Here is a 27,863-nt window from a genome sequence, read left to right as displayed (position 1 = left end):
ACGCACGACAGACCTGCCTATAATAATTGTATTATTTCTGCGAACAAAGACCCTAAAACGTAACATTGCAAAACCTGAATTTTTTGTCCAACAAAAACAGAGTTACGCAAAAAAGTTATGTCATCCTGTAAGCAAAAAACCTTGTGGCTAACGCGTTTTTCATTAAAAACCGCCAGCTTCTTGCGAAAAAACACTGCGCAGGCGATAGAGGCGTCGCACGGTAGCCCACGCGTAACCACTCGAGAGCAAATACAAATTACTCCGACAATAACATCGGTATCACACTGTGCAGTCTGCACCGTTGTGAGCAATTTCGCGACAAAACTGCAGAGAAAAAGGCAGGCCCGGGACTTTCCCGCATACGTCACAGACAGACCTCAAACCGCTTTGATGCTTGCTGAGAAGATAACTACCGGTACGGCATTACAAAACCGCTTTAATTACGCGTTAAAACAAGTTTGGTACATGCAAAAAGTTGTTTGGTGTAAATATATAAACAACAATATTATACATTGCATTCGTTTTGGTCCAAATTTGATAGTGAACTTTTTGCAACTTAATCAATCAATAGAGGTGCCCTGTTAGAGTCTGACGTCGGCGACAATCAAACATGATTGTATACAAGGGGCATTGTACGGCGGTGGGAGCCCCAGTTCCTTTCCGCCAGAGCTTTTGTCGAGGCTGCTCTACATCCGCTCAGATCCCCTACCGAGGTAGGTGGCTTGAAATCAGAGTTTTCCTTCTCCTATTTCATGTGTTGGCTAGGCTAAGAGTCAACTCTTCACTCCATTGGAGACCATAACCACCGAAACCTTGCTGGGGTGAGATAGTAGGCCTACCTCTCAGTGGAACGACGGATGCAGTTTAACGTCATACCCAGGACATTTTGCAACTAATAAAAACATAAAACAGCAAAACAAAAGATGGATAATTTCCTTCCTCAGTTTAAAAGACTGATTTTCCATTAAATACCGTTGGTCTTAAAATCGCAAGCTATTTACCAAGTTTCAAAATAGTGGGCGCCACGATATTAGAAAATCAGCGACGCCTGGCGCCAAAACCAAATTTGTCTGATCGTCTACGATCGTTTTTCATATTGTTAAATATCTTCTGCAAAAAGTAACATCCACTTTTATCAAATGTGATCAATACGGCATTCGACCATCTTGGTTTTCCATTATCTTATTTTCAGCCCAACATAGTCCCACGTATTTTTTTCTGCAAATGTAATTACATGTGGATTCAGAGGGCTATTTTAGCTACAACGTCAGGTTACATAAATCGATCAATCTGTTCAAATGGGAAAATAGAATAAATGTAATTACGCACATTCAATGTTATTTACCCTGAAAAAGGCGACCTAGGTCGTATAGGACGTATAGAACAGCTGTATAGGACGTTGAAACGTCAGTGCAAAAATAGAATTGCTCTAAAAAGTAGATATTATGCCTCGCAGCAACAGCTTGAAAATAGAAGGATTAAGTTTTCAATTTAAACGCTAAAGGGCAACAAACCCTATCTTATAGATTTCAAAAAGTCACAGAAATATGCACTGAAGAACCATGAACTACGATATCTCTAAATTAAAAGTACATCCTTAAATATTCAATTCAGGTGATATTTTTGACGCATACATTTTACTGTATTTAATACTCACGGGTGATGCTTGACGAGCGGAAAGCGTAAGCAAACAGAAGCAGAAAGAAGAACAGAGGAAAAAAGGAAACGAACAATCCTCTACAGCAGGGCACGTGAGAGAACGAGAGCGTGCAAACGGTATGATACAGATTGGATACAAATACACGTACAGAACATAAAAAACACGATTTGAAATATTTCCGCTTGAAATTTGCGACAAAGTAGAGCAGTGAACGAGAAAAGAAATAAGTTGCCATAATTTAACTACATTTTTTGACCAGTTATGTTTAAAAAATACATAATCATTGCAACTTAACTGTTATTACGGAATAGTTATGTTGACACATTGGCGTTCGATGCCAAGCCGATTACAAGACTTGTCTTTCAGGGCAAATTTAAACAACTTCTGTGTACAAAACTGGGTTTAATTTGAGCATTCGGCTGCACTTCAAGCGATTTCACACAAATTTTGAAAGCAGAATAGGCCTACACGGGCTTGTTGGACAAGGCGAAATAAGCCTAGTGAAGACAACTTTGGTCGTTTTTTGTTAATTGTCAAAACAGAAAGTGAATTTTTTCCGTGACCAAATAGATTTTTTAAATCTGAGAAAAAGTCAAAACATGTAATTTTGCAGCACCTATAGAAAACAATTGCTTCCGAACAGGCAACACATTTTCGATGACAGAGGCTTAGATCAATGATTAGCCGATTTGAAACTAAATGCTAATTTGTCCATTTGCTGAAAAAAAGGAAGAAAACTATGTTGTTAAGGTTCGTTGCGCAATGCTAGTTGGGAACCCGATTTCAGCGTGTAAGGCATAAAGAATGTGACAGTTTGCTAGTGATTTAACATAATTACTCATTAGCATCGCAGACATGAATGCGACCAGTAAGCAATGCATTTCTTGTCAACGATTTGTATCTAAATTATAAAGCTGGCAAAAAATCCGGGCAGTAATAACATCAAAATGTTTGCAACACGATTTGGTGGCGTAGAAACGATGTAGGCTACATGCTATATGTATATACGCGTAAAGCCTACAGGAAAGGGATTGCCTATGTACTACATACAATATAGAAAGAGCGATAGCATGTATACATATGTTGCAACGCGTGTGATAGACGAACAGAAAAGGTTGTCGTTCATATGTGGTGTACTGTACCAATCCGTATGCTTGCGTGGAGAATTTTTTGCCCAAGTATACAGTTTTGCATTTAACTGGTTGCGATGGCACAGCAATATGTGCCAAAAAGCAAGGTGTGTTGATATGTTATTGGCACTTCATATAAGAGGGACAATGTTTTAAAATTATACCCAAAAAAATACAATACACATTCCAAGGGCCGTGTCTGTGAATTTAGTGAATAGAACCAAACATTAATGTTCCTAAATTTGAGACAAAACAAAGAATAAAATTATTCTAGTTTTGTTCTGCAAAAGGGACAGCCCACGCAAAATATTACCCTTAACTGATATTTGTATGTTTGAAAGCACCAGGGAAAAATCGTTTAAAATTGAAATCCAAAACAATTACTTCAATGTCAACCCACAACATGTTTGAAAAGTGCAATTAAACAATAGGTTTCAATTAACTTAAGGCTAAACCGTTCAAGAAAGCTGAAACTGGAGGTTTGAAACTTTCGTTGTCCGTAAACTAAAGGCTGTTTTTCTTCTGATTTTTTTTCGGACCAGACAAACTTTTAACCAACAGTTTGTCTCCACAACTTACAAGGCAGTTGAAATTTCCACATTCCAGTGATTTTCTATGAAAAATACAAGAGTGTAAAGTGGCAAAAACAAAAAAACGGTTGCAAGGTGTCGAATAGCGTTTTCCAATCGGCTGCGAAGTGCATGTGTAATGTCTCAAGGGCGCCGCTATGCGGATGTCGTTCCCGTCCAGGGTTGGTCACAAGATGGCGCAACAGCGGCAGTAACGACGTCTCCCGCCCCGATATTGGTTGGCTGCGGACGGGTTCACGGGTTGGTGGGCAAAGTACGCGTGAATCTTGATCTTCGGCAAGGCGTTCTGTGATGTCATAATCATATATTGACACGTCATAATTACTTCTAAGGCTTAAGTTACTTTGGCAAAGGAATAGTTTTCGTATAGGTTTCAAAAATAACTTTTTAGGCATGTAAGGCACTTTTTTCTATGCAATCGACAGATTTTGCTTAAAACGACTTGAAATACTTTCACAGATCACCTGAAACCATTTTAAAGAACCATTGGGGGTCAATGAACCCCTGGTTGGAAAACACTGGGATATGAAGATTGCCATATTTTAGCAACATTTATAGTTATCTAAGATCATATTTTCAATCTTTATTATCTGATATAACCAGTTCAATTTTGGACAACAACGTTTTTCAGTTGTAAACTAGAATAGTGATGGTTTTCCATATAATGCCAATTTATATATTCTATATCCTATTCAGCGGTTTACACACTATTTGACCTGGTAACTGATGCAAATCAATAGGTAAGTGTTTACATACTTTAAAACATGCCAGCGGTTCACATCATAATATCGTACACCTGCAGTCGGGGCACAGCCTCTGCGGGGCCGGTGCCACAGAGGGCTGAGGCGTTACGGGTGCAAAATAGGCGTGAATCACTAAATTAGGATGATGCGCCTGATTTCGGCAGCATGACAGCAAACGCACACGAAAAAAACACACAAAGCAACATGGCCCGAAAGGGGGTTCCCCCCAAAAGCCAGGCAAAACAGAATTGCAACAGCGATGAGTTGTGTATTTTGGTAGGTGAGCAGGTAGGGTCAATTAGGGGGTTGCCATGCAGTTGGGTGTGGATGGCCAATTGATGTGCAGCGGCGCGAATTCATTCGTCGTCAGGGATTATGCACACCGAAAAAGAAAAGAAAACAAAAAGAAAAGCGCAGTTAGTAAAACTGGTAAATTTTGTTGGGGGTTTTGGTAAGGGTGTGTACATGGGTTGAAAAAGGATTAAATTTCTATTTTTTTCTGTTTTGCCAAATGTTGGGGGAATATTGCCATAAAAATACATCTTTAATCAGTTTTGGATTATTTTTTCATTTTGATCAAACCAAAATAAATCGTTTTTTAAACAAAAATTTGAGTTTAACAATTTAAGAGTAGATTTACAATATAACATGTCAGCAAACACAAATTTAAAACCAAAAAGTAATCACTTTATTATGCAAATTGGGTCAAATAAAATATATTTTTGAAACCTTTTTTCATGACTGATCATGAGTAAAAAGCATTGGTTCTTTATGAGTGCCTTTAAGGGTTAAATAAATTGATTGGTGTGATGGGTCACCACCAAAAACATGCTTTTCACAATGGTCACAAAAAAATTTACACACCTGTAGTCGCATAATTCCTGCTCTAGTGATAAGTTGACAGTCGTACAGTTCAAGGCGAATGAGATTCTGTAAATATATGAAGGTAAGTGACCCTACCACATAATAACATGTTTGTTTTTTTAAATGCAAAATGATGGAGAAAAATGTAACATGGCAATTGATAAGGCATACACCATGTGATAGCAGGACACAGAAAAGGGGTGCACACCTTTCGACAAAATCTCATTTACAAGCAGGCAACAAGAAATACTTTTGTCCACTTACACAACATTTGGAAAAATAAATGCTTTTAACAGCCAATTAGCAAAAAACTATGTGTTCAATCAGTTCAGTGCACCAGCATAGGTTGGCACTTCCTAAAAAATGTCCAAGGTGCTGATTTCGCCAAAACCAGGACTGATAAGTTGGTAGAGTTGCAATTTTGATTTGACTTGATTAAATATAACAGATAGCTACTCGCATACCACCTAAAGGTCTGGCGTACCACTTAGTGATGGGACGAGTACCTGGTACTCGGTACTCGGTATTAATGGTATCGAACGATTTCAGTGGTATCGATACTCGTACTCCGTATCGAAATATTTTGTCTCAGTTTTCGATACCAGCATGCGAGTACCGAAGGCAGATTTACACCATAAGAATATGGGCAACTTTTTGCCAATATTTGCTTTGGACAGCACAAAATCGTTCCGTCAGGTTACGTATATTTTTTCGCTATCACGTGGTGATTACATTTTTTGGGCATGTGTGTGTGCATGCCTGTACCCCGACCATGGCAGATAAATTAGCCAGTGATATACAACTAAGTACAACACTACACTTAAAGTACTTGGTACACGGTATCGAAGGTATATACATGTGGTACTCGTACTCGGAACTCGCTTCAAAACCTGGTATCGTCCCATCACTAGTACCACTAATGATGTACGTACCACAGGTTGAGAACCACTAGCTTAGATTTACTCGCATAAATAGTTGTTTGAACATGTGTGTATATGACACTTACAACACCAGGTAGATTCAAATTTACCTGACAGCCAACAAGATGATCTAAGCTCACATCAGATATCAGAGGACAGTTGTCCAACTCTAGCACCTCCAAGTGGTCAGTTGCACACAGTCCTGACCCAAGATCTTGAATTCCTCCATCTGTTATCAGTTCACAGTGCGATAGTGTCTGGAAAAAAGTTTAGCATTGAAACTATTTTCTCAAAACAGACATACAATTTTAGCGCTGTTTGTTTTTAGATACTGTTGATGATGCCTATTACTTAGGTGAAATATATATATTTAAGCATAAAAAACAGTGGATGACTCCAGACTTGTCAAAGTTTTCAGTCTGTTATTATACGCGACTGTTGTCTCCATCTGTTGTACTGAGTCTCTGGTGACTCATGATTTACGATATACTACACAGTTTAGTATTTTCTAAAAATGTATAATTAACAGACTGGTCAGATCACAACAATTGACAAACTTCTGTTTTTAAAAGTTTTTGTGCAGAAATATTGTTGCTTTTAAAGGGTTCTAATGGAAATACTTTAGGTTGTTTTTAGCTTTAAAAAAGATCACATTAACACATTAGCTTTCATACAATTACCAACCCAGCTCTAATACAAAAGAGCATATAGCACTGCAACCCTAGAACACTATGAACTGTAAAATAGTAACAGCACAATTGGTAAACCAAGGTAGCAAAGTAAAGCTTTAGCTACCAGTGGCGTAGCCGGGGAGCTACCAGTGGCGTAGCCACCCAAATTTTCAAAGTTGTATATTGAGAAACTTTAATTTAGTGTAATTTTGTCCCTCATCATTGTGGTTTCGTCTTTCAACTATCAAAGGAATATGTAAATTAGAAAAAATGACTGTTGGCACCAAGTTGTAAGCTGAAATCCATGCTTTTTATATTTATGTAGACATGGAATAAATCAATAAAGCGTTTTGGCTGTCCCATCAAACCAAAGTTTGGCAACTGACGTGTTAGGAAAAAGCACGTGTTACACCGAGCATTAGCAAAAAGTTGTATTAGACAGCAAACTATTTTGCCCCTCCCCAAATTTTCATCTACCTACGACACTGTTAGCTACATGGTCTTCACAAGCTGTAGATTTGTATGCAACTTACCAGTTCAGTAAGTTTCAAGCAGTGAAGTGACAAATAACGAAGGGTTTTATCTGATACTTGCACACATTCCTCCAAGTCCAGTCTTTCCAAGTGGGGACAGTTCTGAAAAGCATCCAAAATTTAGCAATCAAATGGGCCACAAACTACTATAGTACATTATATACATTGTGTAAAATCTATGAACCTGGTCAGTGCCCATTTCACCCATGATTTATAATATGGATGTCACACCAAAAGCCTATGTGTAAGTAATAATATGTATGTATATCTAATTATAGATACGATTTTAATATATCATAGATAAATGTTCAAGTTTTTAAACACATTTGTTGGGTTGCAGTTACAATGCAGCACACATTCTCTTGCAGTTAACATGTTTATGGAACACAAAATTAGCTACACAAACTACAAATTAGCTAAATGCCTGAGTACTCATATAATGCTAGTGTTGACTGAGAATGTTCTGAAATTGAATCAACATGCTATCACTAGGTGCCTGAATTTTCAGTAGAGACCTGACTGACTATATGCCCCATAGTAGGACTAAGTTTAGGAAAACCTGACTGTAGAAACACAAAATATGACACTTTCAATTTGCTGATGGGTTTGACACTTTAAAGTAGGGGTAAATTTGTCACAGTGTGTTGAATTACTAAACATTTTTAGCAACTTTTTAGTAACACTAGTGCAATTTACAAACATCAATATATGCAGAAAAAATGTAAGATTCATCTAAATATGTTTTTCAAAGCATTGTTTGTAGTTTCCTTTGCAATTAACTAATTTTTTTAGCTAAAAGGACAGGTGTCTACACTTTTGTGAACTGTTTAAAAGATAATCAAGCATTTTGTTCAGGCCAAATGCTGGGTTGTCAGCCTTAAAATAGAAGATATTGATTTTTACCATCATGTCAAGAACAATTTAATTGACATATATTGTTGGTGAAAAACTGGATGTTAAGAAAGCTTGCACTAGTAGTATATGTGTACTAGCTAGGGTAAACATACCATATGTAGCATATGTGTACTAGAGAAAACTATGCTGATTTGATTTTTACCCAAAGTAGCAAAAATAAGTGCAAAGTTTTTCTTTATTAGAAGTATATTCTAGAGCCACAGTGCTTGTAAAAGCTGTTTAATGGACCTGTTTTTGCTAACACTATTCAAAAATGTGTGTTTGAACCATAAATAGAAAAACAGATATATCAATTTTGCTAATGCCAATGATCCACAACTTTAAAATAAAACCAAATAAGGTAATGACAGATACTAAAAGGTTTTTTTGCAAACTGACTTAGGGTTTTCTGTTCACAAGGCAAGAAATATATTGCACAATACACATTTAAGCAGCATTTTACCTGGCACCAAAAATTAGTACAAGGTTTATAAAAATCTCAGTATTTTTTAATCACAAGTAGTTACCTATTTTTTATCCGGTAAAAGAATTAAAATTTGGAAAAATGCATTTTTACTATTGCCCCACAGTAAGTTAAAAAGCATGTGATTTAGCATTAACAGACAAATACCAGCTACTTACTTTAGCAAGGGCAACAAAACCCTCGTCTGTCAAATTTCCACAAGATGCCACTTCAATGGTTTTAAGTTTCGGACAGTTCTGTGCTAACTCTTTGAGTGTATTGTCATTTGCAATGTTGCAGTCGGACAAGGAGATGGTCTCTAGGTCGTGGCATCTCTCAGCAATCCTCATTACTCCCTCATCGGATATGTTCTACAGTAAGTTGATATATTTTGGAACATTATATAGGGATCTGTTCATAAGTTTGATGGTGAAAATAACGGCCCAAATAGGCGTAAAAAGCAACATGCTTTATATTTCAAACGTTTCGGCGCACCTTTTTATCTATCGTTTTTATGCGACGCTTGTTTTGCACCTTTTTATCACTCCCTGATGTTACTCAGATGTATATAAACGGGTGTAACTAATGTGGGCTTCATATCACTGATGATAGCATGAGCATTTGCCAAAACATTCGAAAAATAAAGCATGTCACTTTTTTGTCTATTTGGGCCATTATTTTCACCATTGAAGTTGATATATACTAAAGAAATTTATTCAGAAAGAAGTTTTAAACCAAAAAAATTCAAAGAAAAATGTCAAGATTGGCAAACTTATGGCATGTTTGCCAATATTAGTAAATTGTGATGAAGAACTGTTCAAACTAATACACCTATAAACTAAACTTATAAAATGTTTAGCGTAATTAAAACTTGACATATAAAATGGTTGATTTACTGATACAAACAAATTAGCGTTGGACAAATAAAGCAAATTTCTCGAATAAAAATCTATTGGGAAAGTGGCCACTAATAATTTTGTAATTCACAATATATACATTGAGCAGTCCAGTTTAAATGTACAATCCCTATTGAGCTGCTATCAAATGTGCAAAACACTATAGGTTGGAATTTATATCAACCACACTTGATTGCACATGAATGCATGGAAGGCTGATTTTGACTTAGCAAATCAAAACCTGAACAAAATTCCTAGTACATCTGGTTGCATCAGTTTTGCTTGACTAGTGTCATTAAATTAAAGTCCTTAATCAAAAACCAACCCAATTAATCGTAAAAAAATATGTTAAAGGCAGTGGTGGGATTCAGTCGGTTCGCACCGGTTCTATAGAACTGTCTCACGAAATTTTCTGAGGTCAGCGAACCAGTTAGCATTACTGGTAACTGTCAATAGACTTTTTGACTTTTGTGATAGAACCGACTGACAAAAACTTTGAATTCCACCACTGGTTAAAGGTGCAATGTCAGCAAAAAAGTTTACTCACAGCACATTTTTGAAGATTTAAAACTACAAGGCCAGTGCAGTTTTTAGCCAGATGATCCAGACAGCTGCTTGTGATCTGCAACAACAAAAACATGATCAATAGTAGTTTAAATTTTACGTCACTTACTACTAATTAAACGAACACAAAGAGGTCTGTTTCTCGTTAACAAGAGATTTTTTCCAAAACAGTTATGGTTGCAATGCAAGTGCATTATCAAAAGTACAATTTTAGATGTTTGAAATTTATTCATGTCCAAAATTTTCCGAAAAATGAAAGATGTTGTTATGTTATATTCACCCATTCACACAGCTATCACTAAGGCTGCTGAATAACAATGTTTTTTCTTTAGCAAAGTCTAAAGAGCAAACATAATTAAATTGGGTACTGATATAGAAACAAATCAAAGATATCCCGAAAAAAGCAGCCAGAAAAAAGTATAGATTCATTCTCAAACAGTATTGAACAAAATCAATCCTCAATGAAGTTAACTTTTTTCTACATTACCTTATGGTATCAAAAAACTCAATATACAATCACCATCTGCATGCCTTAAAGCAGCTAAATTAAGTGTTCTGAGCTACCCAGCACATGTGATAAATTGTTGCCATCAACCATTTCCTGACAAACTATCACCCAAACATTTTGTCAATAAGAAATAAATTGCAAAGATAGTAAGATTAAGCATGAAATTGACTATTCTTGTGGTTTTTCCACGACTTATTTACTAGCAATATTAATTTTTTACATGAAGTTACATTCACTAAAACCAGGATATGTAACTTGGTAACATTATCCTGAATAACATGATACAAACTTATGGAAAAGAAATCCGCTTTAGAAAATTTAAGTTTCAGTTTACAATGCAAAGGATCTAAAGACAATATAAAAGATAGAAGCCTACATGAAATACAAGTTTCATGATTTAAGTTCAAGTGCATGTCAGGACCATACATTCTTAAACATTATATGACTCAATAAACTCTTGGATAGCTTCACATTGAGGCAAAACACACTTGATGTATAGAAGTAAATTTGCTGCTAAATAGTACCCTGGAGAAACAAATTATTGAAAAGTGGCAAAAATATGAAAAAAACATGACTCAAATGAAAAGAAAAAAATGCCTACAAATATATGCATAAATATCACTACAGCTAAACTTCTTAAAATGGCACAACTTCTAAACATTGGTTTTCAATGCCAAATATACATACACATGGTGTAAAAAATGTAGCATAATAGATATTTTATAAAACACATGAGTTAAATAAGCCTGCACATACTTCAAAATGAGTTATATAAGCTGAAGACAAGTAGAAAAGATTGTGTCAGAAGAAAAATATTGAAAACCTCTCATTTAGCCAGAAAAATATATTTTTTGCAGAAGAAACAGATTTTTTTAAAAGTGAATTTCAACTTTTGGACCAACCACGTAAAAACTAGAAGAAAAAATAACATTTCAGAAAAGTTTTGAGACAGTGCAAGTAAATAATGTGAACAATTAGTTTAAACTGGGCCAAGTAACTTTGCCTAAGGAAAGCACCCAGGACAAACAAAGTCATGGGTCCTGTTTAATTATTCATGCCTTGAAGCAAAGCGATCTGGTAGGATCTCATCCTTCGCACTTACATCCTTCTGAATTACAACCATTTATATTTATCATGTTATTTTATTATGTACAGGTTTTGCGGTCTAATACAATTCAAGTAAATGTGAAATGTGATGCTATTTACATAAGATGTTTGATGTAAGACTTATGCTCCGTCAGTTTTAAAGATTAAGCACAATCAATGATATTTCTTTTAGAATTAAATTTAACTTGCAGACAGTGCACACTGTTTCGACCTATAAGGTCTCATCAGTGCAGCTGGTGACGAGAGATCGGCCGCATTGGCTAGATCGGCCGCACTAGCCAATGCGGCCGATCTCTCGTCACCAGCTGCACTGATGAGACCTTATAGGTCGAAACAGTGTGCACTGTCTGCAGCTTATCATTTATTGGCTCTATATGCTTTTAAATTTAACTTTTTTGAGAAAACTGTGGGTAAACCGCTGGGTAAAGTGGGGCCAAACTTTGGGACAATAAACTTTTGATAGATATATATTACCTGTGTAAATTTGAAAAAGTTTAAAGCACTCTTTTTTGACCAAATGCATGGAACAAAGCTACATTACACCACAAGGGGGGCATAGTTAATCTCTATTACACGCATATATATATATAAGTGTGAAAAAACACCTTAATAAAGAGTCACATTGCAAAAATTGTATGAACAGACTTTAGTGACACTGTTTAACTGCAAGACATCAACACATTTTTAATCATACTGCTGAAATATTGATTAAAAAACTAAAGCTTCGTAAGTGAAACTGAAACAGGAAGTTTTACACATTCAAGCAAATTTCCAAACATTCATCGAGAAAACTAAAACCAAAGTCTGAAAATTGTTATTTTTACCATGTCCCACAATATTTTGTGTCACTTATCGATTAAACTTCACACTTTTCAACAGACAATCACAACTAAATACTTTATGGTTCAATGCTATGCTATTGATTTCATAAAATTTAACCAAATTCCCTACCTTCAAACACAGGTTTCAAAGATAAAAAAAACATGTTAGGTCTATCAAAATAACCCTTGCAAAATCTTATAAGCCAAAACAAAAATCAAAGAGAAACTTGCTGCTCAAATTATAGCATAAACTTTCAACATTTTGAGGTACTATTGGAAACATTTCAAACTCAGTTACATATTTTTGCAAAATCTGTACCTTAATAACACCTTTGGCATAAAGGTGCTTTAACTTTGGGCAGCCAGTTGCTATGTGTTTGATTCCACGATCAGAAATTTTGTCACACCATGAAATGTCAAGATGTGATAGTTGAGGGCATCCATCACTGCAAAAAATGACATTTGTTTAAAATGTTTCAACCTTATTAATTAGTGTGACAGGCATTTCCGTACTTTTTAATTATAAAGCATATTTGTCAATTGAAAATATGATAAGAATCAAAAATTTAAGTGGAAACAAATTTATTTTACTATGTTCTATATAGTATTTTACTATTAGAAAATCTATGTTCTTTGGTGAAAGTGTGCAAAACAATTTTCCTTCTTTCCGTTTATTTAAACAAAATTTGTTGACAATTTCAAGAAGTATTTTTTAATCATGCAATATATACTAGAGCTAAGATTGTATAATTAACACATGTAGTGTTTTTTTAAACAAAGTCAGTACCAAATTGGATGTAACTCTGCTGTTTGTTAGGCCTGAAAACTGCTTCAGTATACCTTAATCGTTCCAGCCCTTCATCAGTGATAAGTGGACAGGAATAAATATCAAGATGTCGCAGTAGTTGGCAGTTCTTTCCCAAACTCACAAGCGTCCTAGTAAAAGTTAGTAAAGCAGTGTTTAAAAATTTGATACATAACTAAACAGTCTTGTGAAAATCTGTAATAGAGTATATTTGAACTTTAAACCAGAATCTCCCAGCATATTGCTTAGTGGATGAAGACTGTAATAAACCTTATGCTTATTGAGACAAATTCATTAAATCTTAAAGTCATCCATCCTTATGAACTGAGATAAATATATTTTGCCTATGCAGCACTTCAGTTCCTAAAGGCAAGCTTGTGTGATAGAATGTACGATAGGAGCAGTAAGGTATTTTAGTTTTGATAACTATCCATTGTTTGAACATAAAAACACACATTACCTGGTTGTTTAACGTAAAGAGGAGTGGCCCCAAACACTTGTCTCTTTTTTAAAAAAATTTAAGGTTATGGATACCTATGCAAAGTTTACCCATTGCTTTTTGAGAAACATGTTTTACTTGCCTTTATGGACCCCCAAAACCATTGCATAGACCAATAGAGGAAAAAACATCATCCATGGGCCACCCAGGTTGGAACCAGTTATGTGAAGTATTTAGATTTGTTCAAGTCAGATTTATTTTAACAGTTAGTAGGGCAGGGTTGTGCTAGTTTATAAGTTCAACATGGTGCCCAACAGTTTAGTTTTTGATGCTTTGCCCAATAATAAAGTTTGACACATAAAATAAAAACCAAAATTCCAATCTAACGTTACAATGAAGCCAGATATGATGTCACAATGCATTGAACATGTTCATTCAAGCACTTACAATTTCTAAGAAATACTTGGTGCTTGACAATCCAAAACCCCCATGGTTTTAGCCCATTACTAACATAAACAAGAAAATTGCCTCAATTGACAAACAGTAATATATCATATGTTGGGATATGGATGCGCCCAACCACAATATGGAAATGTTCTGAAGTAATATTGTTTATTTTCTTTTCGTGTAAACATGTAGTTCATGACAGGTATGTTGTATCACAGGAAACATTGCATTTAGACATTTTGTAACTTAATCTCCTTTTATGAAACTAGTGTATGACTGGGGAAAACATTTAGGGTGACATAGTATAATTTTTGAAAACACTTATTAAGTAAAATGTTTTAAACATACATGTAAATGTATTTTAATCCATTACTATATTTTTTTTCATGAAATAATCGCAAAATGATATTGAGAACGTGATTTGGCAAAAAAGGAGCCTTTATAGTGGGATGTTACAAACGTTCAAACGTAAAACCTTAATAAAATGGTATCATGTACATTGGTTTTTAATGCCACAAACTCGACATTTCCATTATCCTGGGCCCTTATAAATAAAACCATTTGTACTTTTGCCAAAAATGCCTTTATTCTTATTTTCCTCATTCAAATAGATTGAAAATGTCTGACTTACTGGTCAGTTATTTTCTTGCACTTGAACAGATTAAGCTGGGCAAGGTTTCTGCAGTTTTGAGAAAACACACGAAGGGTTTTGTCATCCACATTTTCACAACTGCGCAACGACAGTTGTTTCAGGAAACCACCACATCTCTTAGATAGGTTTTCCACAACACGACCCTTAAAAAAGAAACATCATAGAATATTATTAAAGGGCACCTCAATAATAGGCAATCTACACAATTTATGTGCAATCTACTAATAATACTTGTGGATGGTACTAAACACTGCATGTTAATGATTGTAAGAATATTAGCCCCAAAAGGGTATCTAAGATTAAATTATAAGTTACAAATCCTAACCCCGACCCTATAGTCCTAATTGTCAACACTTTCATAAGTATATTAGTAAATTGGGTATTTTAGAGTATCCCCCATGAAATATCTACATACAACTTTTTTCTGTAAAAAAAACAAACGAATTTTTGTTGAGCACAGTTATATCTTATATGTATTGTACAACCAGGGTTGCCATCGATCTGGGTGAAAATAAAGGACACTGGAAAACGAATCATGATTTACCTCATTAAAATGGATTTTTCCACACACAAAAAACAGTTTTATATAACTAATGTCAAATAGTGTATGCCAAAAAAATGCCAAACCTTTAGAACAATGTTAGCTTCCTAACCAACCTAACTACTTTAACATGCTAATGTTGCTTAACAATGCCTTGGTTACTGAACTGTTATAAATGACCTAATGTCCTTTACAATTATTATCAGTTAGAACAAAATGCATTTAACATTGTTGTACCTTCGACATAAAGTCTGTAAGCCAAAAATAAGTACATTTCTTTGAAACATGGCAGCACATTTGGCAGCACAGTTATCTGTATCACCCTTCTAACTTAACCAAATGCCCAGGGATAAACTGTATCGGGCAGGTTTTCAAGGCCTGACTTTAAAATAAAAATGTGTACAAAAGGTAAATGCAAGCGTTTTGTCACAGACAATGTTCAAGGTAACAACCAATATAGGTACATCTGGCAGGTTTGTGTTAAACCTTTTGTGAAATAAGACACAAGAAACCAACTGCCAAAGTGACAGTCTCAAAACCAAAAAAGTGATATTGATATCTTGATATGTTCAACTGGCTATTGATTGAATGTTTGGTCACAGCTAATACAGGGAACAAACAAATGATCATTTGTAGAGGTTTTTATGCTATGTAAACATTGGTATTCAAGCAATATCCACTGAAACTGTGGTATTTGATGAAGAAGGTTGAGAAAAGACCTTTGGAACAAACTGCTAAACCTAAATTGCACTATTGTTAAGATGCAAATTGTGTAACAATGTTATATCAAGTGTTAACACCAACAGTTGCCAAAACAGTTTAACAAAACAAAGGTCAATCTACTGAACACATATATCGAAAAGTCTTGACCAAAAATTGACACTTGTTTTTTTTTTTTTTTTTTTTTTTTTTAAATTGACAATTTTTGTGTGTTTTCTTGCATCTTTGTAACACTGAAGCTAAAATCCTATTGCCCTGATAAATCTTTTTTATTTATTAGATCATTTACAAAACATACCTACTATTAGAGGTACAGATCATGTGAAAAGCATTTCTATAATACCCCGGTTTTATCAATTTTGCTTTCATTTGCAGTAAAGCTATGATGATCGGTTAGGCTTATAAGCAAACCCATGGCAGCAATTTTTTTTATCTCTACTGCAATCACTTACCACAACAACACACTGAAAGTCAAATAAATCCACTCTCTGCCAATTACTCCCATCCAAAGCCAACACATTCCAGTGTTTCGAGACCTGAATGTCAACAAACAAACATTATTATGCAATTTGAACTGATAACCATCCTATTTTATCATATTTGTGAGCACACACTTCAATAGAGTTATATAGAGGGTTGTTGAAAAAAATATTAATACCTTGGGACACAGAACATAAGAAAATTTATTTATAATGGCTTATATCATATGTGTAACAACACATAAATAGAGCTACATAGAGGCTGTTAAAAAAGATAATTAATACCTTAGGACACACAACGTAAGAAAATTTATTGAATCGCTTATACCATATTTGTAACAACACATAAATAGAGCTACATAGAGGGTTGTTGAAAAATATTATAATCATCTTAGAACACACAAGAAATTTTACCCATTATGGCATATGAAGTCTAAAACTCAGCAACAAGTGCTCTATAACAGGGCTTCTCAAACTGTGGGTCGCGAAACATAATGTGTTATTACGTCAGTCACAATAAATGGCATACTTGCATACATTTATTGCTTAAAAATTATTCCCGTGTATAGGCTATCAGGGATGCACAACCTGCGGCCGTGAACATGTTTATTAGCATACATGTACTGGCGGTCGTGACATAAACAAAAACTCTTTTGTCAAATATTTTGATTTTCAAACTGTTCTAAACACATTTTGTGGAACTTAAAAGAATATTACCAGCATAGTAGCCATATGCGCCAGGCGTTTTTATGCCTATTGTGTGCAAACAATGCGAAAAAGCAGATACCACAAGCGTCACAATATAGATTACGACGTCATAAAAGCTAGGGCTGTCAATCTGTGTTTCAAGTTAGAAATTAATGTAGGCTTTTTAGGCGCTATTAGACGGTATATATATAATATATTTCTTTCCATCAGTAATTAAAAACACAAGCAAACAGGCGGTCGTTGGTTAAATAAAGATCTGTGATGCGGCTGTCAAAGCGAAAAGGTTGTGCATCCCTGGGCTTTACCCATCAAGGGGTCGCATAAAAATTTCTGTTTTAAAATGGGGTCGCAGAGCAAAAAAGTTTGAGCAGCCCTGCTCTATAAAACCTTCTTAACCCAATAAAAGTATATTTGAAAAGCAAACGTGTGACAATAAAATCCTTGAGTGTTTTGTGCTTAGACTCATAAACGTTTTACTGCGCTATTGGTTTACTAGCATTACAAACTATGCTGCATCTACGAGATATTGGAAGGTGTGAATATCTCCATACAGTACAATTACACTTTGGAACAAGCTGTAACCCCAAAAACATGTACTCATGTTGTCAAAGGGATGGGCTGAACACAACCAGTGCCAAGTACACTGTTTTTACTCAATATATAGCTGTGTTTTAAAGTTATATAAAAATACATGTTAAATGCACAACCAACAGAGTATGTACAAGAGCTTACATACTAAACTAAGGGACAATAAGGCAGATGTAATCCATAAATGTACCTGTGCACATCTGCAGAGGGTGACAATATCAAGGTAGGAAAATATCCTTAAAAGAAGCTCTTTTGGCAGTTTTTGATTGATGTTGGCCTCTGGCTCAAGGAATGCCTAAAATTAAAGGCCAATAAAATTTAAAGGGAAAATCAATTTGTGAATTTTAATGCCCCAACTTACACAACTTTTACATACAGATCTTTAACAAGGGTGATTCAAAGAGTACAACATGTAAAATAATTTTATCTCAAATCCTAACTATTTAAAACTGAGCAATGACATTGCTAGTTTTCAAAAGATCCCCTTTAGTAAAATAATAAAAGTAGGGTTGGGTATTTGACTGGTCAAATACTTGTCAAATAGTTCAAATATTGGTCAAATACTATACACACTATTAAATTGTGTACAAAATGTACTCAAAAAGAGCAGCAGACGATCAGCGTCAGTGTAATGTTTTATTTTTGAAAAACAGAAATATTAATTTCGCCTATTTGGGCATCGTCAGTTTCCGTCTAAAAAGAAAAGAACGATAAAAACACACGACCCCTTATCACTTAATGACGTCATTGCCTTCTTACATGTGTTAGTTTTTTCGCTTGCTAACGGCGCCTTTATTGCCACCCCCTTTTTTAGCAGTCAGTCAGCTTTGGTGTTAGTTGCAGATCTTCTCCACTGTTTTTCATCGCTTTAGTCTGATTTTTCGGCTGTTACTTGCTTAGTATTTTACCGTTTTAGCTTTTTTGTGTTTTTATCGTTCTTTTCTTTTTAGACCGAAACTGACAATGCCCAAATAGGCGAAATTAATATTTCAGTTTTCCAAAAATAAAACATTACACTGACGCTGATCGTCTGCTGCTCTTTTTGAGTACATTTTGTATATATCTGATAAGTGTAGACAGATCCGTCGGTCACCACCCAGTTACACAGGCTGATTCTTGTGGTCTGCTATGACATTACACTTACACTATTAAATTGCATTTTTTGTTAAAAGGTGGAAGTTAAACCTTCTTATAAATGTAACATAGGCTTGCCAACCTTAATTAAACTGTTTTATATTATTTTAGGCAACTAAAGCCACATTAAAAATGTTTATAATCATAGAAGTAGTTTATTTCAGGACTTTAACTGCACTATAATAATTTTTAGACACCATAAAAACGTTTTAAATATTTGTAAACAGTTTTTGGCATACCTCTATCTTGTGTTTGAGGTTACCACTGGTCATTATTGAGGATGAGGAATTTGATTGGTCAAGAGAACCGTTGTGATTTGCACTTTTGGGGACGTTATCGCAGTGCTCTATTCTACGCTTCCTCTTTTTAAGTGGTTCAAACATTTACTTTGTTAACAGTTCCATACTTAAAAGGAGCAACCATGATTGGACACTAAATACACTCTGGAGAAGAAAAAAGATTTTTAATTAATTTTAAGGATGACAAATACTGGTCTTAATCTAGTTTCATTGGGCTGTGGAGAAACAATACATTATGTAGACTGAAAAACAATGACTGTTCATGTTATCCACCCCATGTGTGAATAACAACCCCATCGCCCAGTCAGCAAAACATGGCAGTTCCGAGCGAGATCTTAGGCAGGCAAAACGAAAATGTCCCGCATGACCATGTGAACGACCCTTAAGTTCACATGCACTAACAATTTAAGCAGGCACAAAGCAAACATTAAAAGTCAAGTTAGAACCATTAAATGCCTTTGCTGCAAAATTTTCCTGAGCAACCCCCAAAAAAATTTCATGCAAAAACAAAATTCAAAGCACATCGCGCGTGCAGCTGCCATATTCTCATGGGTTGCCCATGCCTAAACCCTGTCAGACATATACTGGTCCGAAGCACAAACAAACTTTGCCTCTGGTTACTTGACAACAAAAACCTCTAGTGGTATTGTAGACATGAACAGTTAGCTTATATTAGACATACATTCTACTATAAATTCACAACTATAAACTGTTGAATAACAGCTGGTTGTGCTTAAAGAAGAAGTAGCAGTATCATGCTTGAGCAATATTGAGGAACTCAGGGTAAGATAAATATGAAAATGTGATTTGTCAGCAATCTGCATCAAAATGAACTTTGTACATGTTACAAGTATATAATACAGTAGCACACTATGTGCATTTTTGGCAGGGTTAGGGAGTTGATAATATAAACCTAAACCTAGTCTAGTTTAACTCCAAACCTAGCTTAACTTCTTCTCCGAAAAAATTTAAATTTTAAGACAAAAATTTAAGCTTAACCATTTGTTCTCAACTTTTTTTAGTTTGTAAAACCTGTAGCTCCTGCATATGAAAAAATGAAGATGGAAACCGAAAGTCAATCAGTTTTTAATGAATACAATCAGTACAATTCAACTCTGTGCATTATGAAGATAAGGGGTCCCTAATTAATACAAGATTTTTAACATCTTATTTTTGCAACTTAAAGGTGTTGAAAGTTTACATATGTTTTTACTGTAGTTAATTGGTAGGTATGAGTATCACTTGTGAGGGCTTATACCAAAGTAGGTCCCTAAAAATACCCATTGACCCCTTAGGGCAGCGGTTCCCAACCTGTGGGTCGCGACCCTAACTGGGGTCGCCTGACAATTTGCCTGGGCTCACCTATAGCAATGGTTCCCATACTGCTTTAGGCAATGAACCACTAGCCCCAATAAAATAAACCCATGGACCACTTCGTTGTTGAGAAAAAAACTTCAGTCAATTTAATAGCCTAGCAATTTTTTCCTTAAAGTCGCCGCAACTAGGCAACTGTTATCTAGGGGTCACGGCACCAGAAGGGTTGGGAACTGGTGCCTTAGGGGGCCACAAAATCCAGTTGTGTTAAACTTTTCATGCTTAGTGAATAGCCAGTCTGCAGAACATGGCAGTTCCCGACGAGATCTCGTGCGTGCAGGACCTATATGTCCCACATGCGTGCGTGCACGACCTGTAAGTTCGCGGTCAAGACAGCCCAATTAAATGCGTTTGGTGCAAAATTTTCGCGTGCATACCCCAAAACTTGGAGTGCAAAAATTTTTTTTCAAAAAAAAATCGCGCGTGCAGCTGCCACACTCTGCAGACTGGGTGAATAGCAATGCAACCAGTTTAAGAAAAGTGTTAAATTTATAACCAAATAAATTAACCAATATAAAAGCACATACTTTCTGTTGAACACAACTGATGTTTCTGTTTGCAGAAGTAGTTTTAGCAAGTGGTAGTTTTTTATTAGCAAAGTAACTAAAATAGGCAAGGTTTACAAGTAGACCATTTTTAGTTCCTTCTGCACATAAAATAGATTAACAATTTCATCTGTCAGTCAACTGCAATTATATCACAAACCAGTAACAAAATCGCATATTGAATCTCAGAAGAAAGCCTAACTGTATGTAAAATGCTATAACCTAACTTATCTGAACTGCACATAAGGAAACGTGCAAACGCTAAAAAATTACATTTCGAAACGATTTCCTGTTTTTACATTGTTGAGTAATTACTTTTCGGCAAAGTAATCATTACTTTGTCTAACGTATGATACGAACAAAAATCAAATACCTAATTTCTAAATCAACCACGTGTTTTTTTGCAAGGGCGTTTCTTTGTCTCGTTCAGTTGCCAAGATTCGTTCATCAACCATTTTTTTCTCCGGAACGCCTTCGTTCGCCGTCTGCCCGCAACTGTCAGCTGATCAGCAAAACAATAACAAACTAGCAACATAGAAATCACGTTGAGGCGTTTTACCGCTGCCACGTGCTGTGAAGAACAAAGAATTGCAAGAAAGTTAACTTCAGTTTATTACTTACTGAAATTACATGCGGCTAAAGCAACTGTTTACAACAATAATGGAGTCGCGGACAAAAATGTTTCGCAAATTCTAGTTATGTGCAACACCATGTTCAAGTTATTGGTTGCACTGTTTTGTGCAGGGAGTCGAACCGCTTGTCGTATGGGTTCAGGTTCGGTTAGGGTTCACTTGGTTTTGTTTTTAAGGGTTCGGGTTCGGTTCCGGTTTTCAAAAATGTGTATTTTCGGGTTCGGGTTTTGTTCCGGTTTGAGCAAATTATCCGGTCCGAACCGGTTTGCGGTTTTTAAACCGGTTCAAATTTTTATTCGTTTTAATTTAATTCTGCCCATCATTTACCTGGTCTTATCAAACTCCAAAAGAATTTTGCCGGTGTACTGTTCTTTTTGATACGCCCTATAAGTGCCATCTCGCGTATTCTTCAGTGCGTTTTGAAAAAAAAAATCACAATATAAAACAGACTGCATTTTTTACTGGTTCGGTTCCGGTTCGGGTCCAACGCCAAACAAAATATGGGGTTCAACTCCGGTTCGGGTTTTTAGAAAATTGCAATTAGCGGTTCGGGTTCGGTTCGGGTTTAATGAAATTAACCGCTCAAACCGGTTCGCTGGTTCGGGTTCAGTTCCGGTTCGACTCCCTGGTTTTGTGTAGAGAACTTGAGTTGAGTTTACATATTACACTCATCATTCATCAAGCACAAAAATTGATAACGAATGGGAGGTTATTAACTGCTTTCCTCCCGCGACCTATTTTAGCTAACCGATGTAACTGGCGACCCCACACCAAAAATTTCCACACACTTTTCAAAGAAAAATTGGCTTGCTAGTCCTCGAAACAAATACAGGTTGAAAACCACTGTCGTAGCCTACACCCCAAGGCTAAACATTGGTTTTGTTATAATGGAGGCTGCAAGTTTTTTTTGTTTAAGAAGTTGGGGTTTGGCGACAACTTCTCATACAAATGTAACCAGTGGTAGGATTCAAATTTTTTGTTATCCGGTTCTATCACAAAAGTCATATTTTTCAGCCGGTTCTGTTACAAAAAGTCATATTTCCAAATTCTAATGACAGTAACCAGTAATGCCTACCAGTTCGCTAATTTCATAAAATTTCGTAAGCCGGTTCTATAGAACCGGTGCGAACCGGCTGAATCCCACCACTGAATGTAACCCAAATCCCCGAAACGATGAAAGGAGTACGCATATAATTTACGTCAAAGATGATTGTGAGCAATTGTCGTCGGTCGGAAACGTGGACATCAACTTCGTTACGAAGTCTTCGTAAGTTCGTAGTCGGGACCAACTGGTCTTCAAAAAAGACGCTGTGCAGAAAACGACAAAAATCGACGTTGCCTAGTGCTAAGACATGTTCTACAAATCTGTTGTCGTAGATCAGGTTGTTCCACGTGAAATTGATATTCGAGGGACCAAGTCAACCGTTTTTACAGGTTTTGGATACGGTGAATAAAGGCCTAATAACGAATTTGTTGACAGATAACCCAAATATATAAAAGACCCTACGTATTTATTTGTCGCAACAGTAACAGTATTAACTTAGGTTGAGCGAATGTCTCTGTGCCCCTTACCTGCTTGGTTTGAAGCAACCACCTGGAGATAACCTACATTACAAATTGGAGATGAAAATAATTCTCAGAAAAGTGTCAAGTTTGGTTCAGTTGTAGATTTTGTCTCAGGTAATGTAAGCTTGTAATGATACAAAAGTTGCAGAAACATTTCAGCAGCAACACACAGCAGCTGTGTAGTGAAATACTTAGTGTTTGTGGGCATAATTGTAACAGCATAACAGGGTATTGCCTAGGGTGGCTGGCAGAGGTTGACAAATACCCGCAGTTGCATAAGTAAATGTTGTCTGTGCTTTCTGTCATGAATTCTGCCTGAAAACATTGCCAAATTACCAAGGTTACTGACTTTCTGTGGCTGAAAAAAGTACACACTGATGGTTGCACATATCATACATTTCCAATGTACTTGGGGCACAAAAATAAAAACAAGCAAAATTCCCACAAAAAAATTTTTGGAGTACAATAAGTTTGGAGTACAATAGTATGGATGTGAGAATCAATTGGGTACCCAAATTAAGCTTGTTGAAAGCTTGACATTCATTTACTAATCTTAACTGTTCAAAGATTGTCTTACTGTATTACAAATTAAGTTAGTCTGAAATGTATATGCTGGAAAAGTAAATATTCCATTGAAATCAAGTAATAGAATATGTGATACAAAGCAAGTGTTGACTACAAATTGAGGTGCCCACACAAGGTGTTACAAGGTAATCCAAAATTAATGACCAAACAAAATATGTATTGAATTTTAACCCTAACCTTTTTGGGGTATTTTGACATTTTTATGGGGCAATCACATTATCAATTTTTGGGGGGTTAAGATGTCCACATTCCATGCTGTTACAGTCAGAAATTTATTTTTCGGAAGGGAGTAAATTAATATCATCCTGTTGTTCTTAAGGGTAGCGATAATGGAAGAGTTAAGAACCAGTGCTACACAAAATGCTAGAACATAGAGCAGCTACTGATACATCAAGTGAGGGCAATAAATGTTTACTCCAGTACAATTTAAAATTTACCTTGACTAACTAAACAACCTGGGTATAGAAACAGTGGCAGTATAGCATTTGATGAGTGTTGCCTGCCTCCAGATTAAACAACTAGAAAGGGTTGAAATATCTTCATATGAACCAGATTCCGAAAGTGCAAAGAATGGTCGCGGCATACAACATTGTTTTTAGACATATCTTAAGCATCTCTTGGTTTGTTAAGAGTTCTGTATGCAGGATCATGCTGGAAGCTGGGGTAGTCCAAATTCATCAACTGCTACGCCCTCCTGATAAAAAAACATGTACTTTTTGTAATTTTAAAGGTTGTTAACCATAAGCTTGTGTCAATTTTTGAATACATAGCAGACAGTTTTGAAACATAAACATTGTTTGTTTGTTTGTCATTTCCCTTTAACATTTACAACAAAACAACCATTTAAATTGAAAATTTGGCACTAATATGAACAATCACGTAGAAAAATCTACTTAATATAGCAAACCACCTTGTTAAGACCACAAAACAAACTTTTAGCCAGTTAATGTTTTACAAATTTACTTTAACCTTATAGACACTTTATTCATGTGACAGTTTAGGTTATAAAATTCTGCTTAGCCAACGGCATTTAGAACACTTAAATGTCAGCCAGACAATAGCAAGTGAATGAAGTGATGACTAAATTATATCTTATGTTTACTATACTAAGGATCAGTTTATCCAAATGCCATACCAATTCCTCCAACCAAATTTGTAAACACTTGGTCACATTTAAACTTATTTTTAAAGGTTTTTGTTGTACATCAAAAGTTGTTACAAACTAAATTTTGGTTTTTTGAAGACTATTCACTTTTATCAGTACCTATGAAGACTGGAGGGAGATAGTAGGGCGCCTTATGCAGGAGGAAAAACAATAACGAGATAATCGTTTATCAATTAAGAACAGAACTTTGACAAACAGGTAAAGATAGTAATACTTTCAAGATGCATTTTGCATGGAACATACATTAACATAAAAAGAAGTTATTTGCGTGTTGAGTATCACGTGAAAATCAAAGTAGCCCCAGCTACATTTATAACTAAATTATTTGTCCTGCTTTAGCTACAACATAAATCAAGTATGCACACATGTTTTTGAAGGCCTTTGTTTAGTCCTATAATTTATATGCTTGTAGAAGTATGACAACAAACATTGTCGTGGGTGGGCAATATCTAAACCTCCAACAGCCGCCATGCATACCGATGATAACTGTGCAAATTGTTAAAAGACTCGAAATTTGAGAGGACTGTCTCAACTGCCAACAGAATCAGTCAGTAAATTAGAAAGTAGGAATATATATTTTGCCTAATAATGGCATCATCAGTTCCTGAACAAACATATGAGACATAATAACTAGAATAGCCCAGGGACCGCACTTGTCAACACAAAGCTATGAATTTGAATTAAACGATAGCTTTTGTCAAGGGCCTGTTTAATTCAAAGAGGGCACCCTAAAAATAATGTTCCCTCTCAAAACATCTGAGATTTTTAGAAAAATAAAGCGTGCAATAATATAGAATAATAAAACGTGCAATAATATAACAAAGTACAGCAGTCTATTAGACACCTTGATCAAGGAAACATGTTATTGCAGCATTAACAACATGTGAACTTACAGCATTGGTAGGAACTGATTCTCCACCGATTTCCGAGGATGGTGCATTTGGTGCTGCCACTTCATCACCAAGGAATTCATCATCAAACAAATCATCACCCAATGCATCAAGTTCTAAAAGCACAAGATCCGTTATTATTTGATAAGCACGACATTTTTATGTTCTGTAATAAAAAAGATATGACTGCCCAACATCCAACTATGTGAAAGATACAAAGACATTTTTCATTATGATGTTTCTTAGAAAAACATTACAGTCATAAAGCCTGCAGGAAATGTATGACATGTTGCAACCCACAACAAATTCAGTATAAATTTGTTAGGATTCCTTTTTTTTCTTTTTTAGAAGATCAGTGTAAAAATTTAGGGACATTAAAGCACTACTATAACATATTTAACCTGCATCGAGATCAGCTTCATCAATATCAGGCATTCCATAACTCCTTCCCAGGGTCTCTTGAATCTCATCAGCATCTTCCAACATGTCTTCCATCTCATCTTGAAGATCCTAAAACAAAAACATTACAAAATTTCCAAGTTAAAATTTTTACCAATGAACAAGTCATTTAGTTTTCAAATTTTCTTAGTTTTAACATGTCATAGGTAATTTTACCTCAATTTTGCCAATATCAATCTTTTTGGTTTCTTTCTTCATCTGTTTCAGACCTGTTTTCATTGCTGAAACTGTTGTCTGCGTGTCTTTCATAGTTTGGATGGCATAATTTGTCTGTTCCATGTTGAAACTCTGCTGCATCATGTTACCTCGTTGTGCTTCATATCTGTAAATTAGATTTGACTTTGAATCGAATTTCCAAAAATTGCAACAAAATCACTTTATCAGAAATATATTACACGAACTTACAACTTTTGTTATGCCCTTTACAAACAGAAAAAAAGCCATCGATGAAAACTTGAAGAGTATTAAAGACACTGACAAATTAAGAAGTCATGTTGTTGCAAACACTAATAATTCTAAACTATATTTTGCCAACAAATATTTGCAAATTGCTTCAGGCCAAGTGTAGCTCTACCCTAAGACTAAATGTTCTTAGGGTATCTGGGTAAATTGCTTGATCAACTCGGGATAAACTAAGGGAGAAGCAGCTGATGATTGCCTATCAGGGAGAAATGTAATCATGTATAAAGGAACTTACAAACTTTAAAATAGACAATGAAAATTATTAACTGCCTCCATACTTTTTCTTTTGTTTTAGAATCATTAAAGCTTTTTGTTTGACAGCATTTTTCTGTGGTCCATTTCTCATCTTCTTCATTTGATTTTTGTATTTTAACAAATCTGCATCAAGTTTTGCTATTTTCTTGTCCACAGAGTCTGTTCTGTCATCAATCTGTACATAAGACAGTATGTAACTGATAATAGTTAAAGCTGTAATTAAGCAAATCAAATTAACACTCAATTTCATCATCATTGATATCGCCTTTCAAGTGTACTTGGGTTGTTATTTTCATCATTAAACTTATGAACAGATCCGTATATAGTGTACCACATAAAATGTTATTGTAAATGTCTGCTTATATTGTTTTTGTCTCAAAAAACTGTTGGCTTCATTGCGAAGTATGTTAGATGTAAAACACTTACATTTAGACAGGAATATACTTACATTTGATATGCAATCATTCAGATTGGGAGGAGGTGCCTTGCCTTTAGACCTTCCAAAAATTCTGTCCATCTTACTCTTTAGGTTTAGTACAAATACAATAAAAATAGCAGTAAATCTGCGAAAAGAAACTCTTAGCTTCTAACAAACAAACGTAATTTATAAACTAATAACACTATCACTAAGTTATTATCAAATGTTCTTTAGCTTTTTTTCAGATATAACTGCAACGTTTAAGTGTTTTACTGACTGTCCACTGGCCCGTTCACGCTTGAGCTAAACACAAAAAGATACTAAAGTTTTGCCCCA

The 27,863-nt window shown here is 35.4% G+C and overlaps 2 protein-coding genes across 3 annotated transcripts; both read right to left on the bottom strand.

Moving 5' to 3' along the window:
• Positions 1-1,665: 1,665 nt before the first annotated feature.
• LOC145220015 (uncharacterized) lies at positions 1,666-21,129 on the bottom strand. Of its 2 annotated transcripts, XM_080087301.1 has the most exons (14): positions 21,078-21,125; positions 19,117-19,320; positions 17,934-18,038; positions 16,421-16,504; positions 14,687-14,850; positions 13,205-13,300; positions 12,684-12,810; positions 9,912-9,986; positions 8,648-8,839; positions 7,112-7,213; positions 6,018-6,164; positions 4,988-5,053; positions 4,137-4,274; positions 3,601-3,666 (listed from the first exon to the last, which is right to left on the bottom strand). In XM_080087301.1, exons 2-13 carry the CDS (start codon positions 19,258-19,260, stop codon positions 4,161-4,163), a joined length of 1,416 nt encoding a protein of 471 aa, XP_079943427.1. In that variant the 5' UTR covers positions 19,261-19,320; positions 21,078-21,125; the 3' UTR covers positions 3,601-3,666; positions 4,137-4,160. The 2 variants fall into 2 exon arrangements, with proteins under 2 accessions (XP_079943426.1, XP_079943427.1); XM_080087300.1 differs by lacking the exon at positions 4,137-4,274 and having other exon boundaries at positions 1,666-3,666; positions 21,078-21,129.
• Positions 21,130-23,671: 2,542 nt separating this feature from the next.
• On the bottom strand, positions 23,672-27,718 carry LOC145220017 (charged multivesicular body protein 5-like). The gene is made up of 6 exons (XM_080087302.1): positions 27,558-27,718; positions 27,133-27,284; positions 26,549-26,714; positions 26,335-26,443; positions 25,937-26,049; positions 23,672-24,572 (listed from the first exon to the last, which is right to left on the bottom strand). Exons 1-6 carry the CDS (start codon positions 27,624-27,626, stop codon positions 24,525-24,527), a joined length of 657 nt encoding a protein of 218 aa, XP_079943428.1. The 5' UTR covers positions 27,627-27,718; the 3' UTR covers positions 23,672-24,524.
• Between the last annotated feature and the right edge of the window lie 145 nt (positions 27,719-27,863).

This window comes from Phallusia mammillata, chromosome 3 (genome assembly GCF_965637545.1).
Source record: "Phallusia mammillata chromosome 3, kaPhaMamm4.hap1.1, whole genome shotgun sequence".
Classification (NCBI taxonomy): Eukaryota; Metazoa; Chordata; class Ascidiacea; order Phlebobranchia; family Ascidiidae; genus Phallusia; species Phallusia mammillata.
This window is presented reverse-complemented; position numbering and strand designations above follow the sequence as displayed.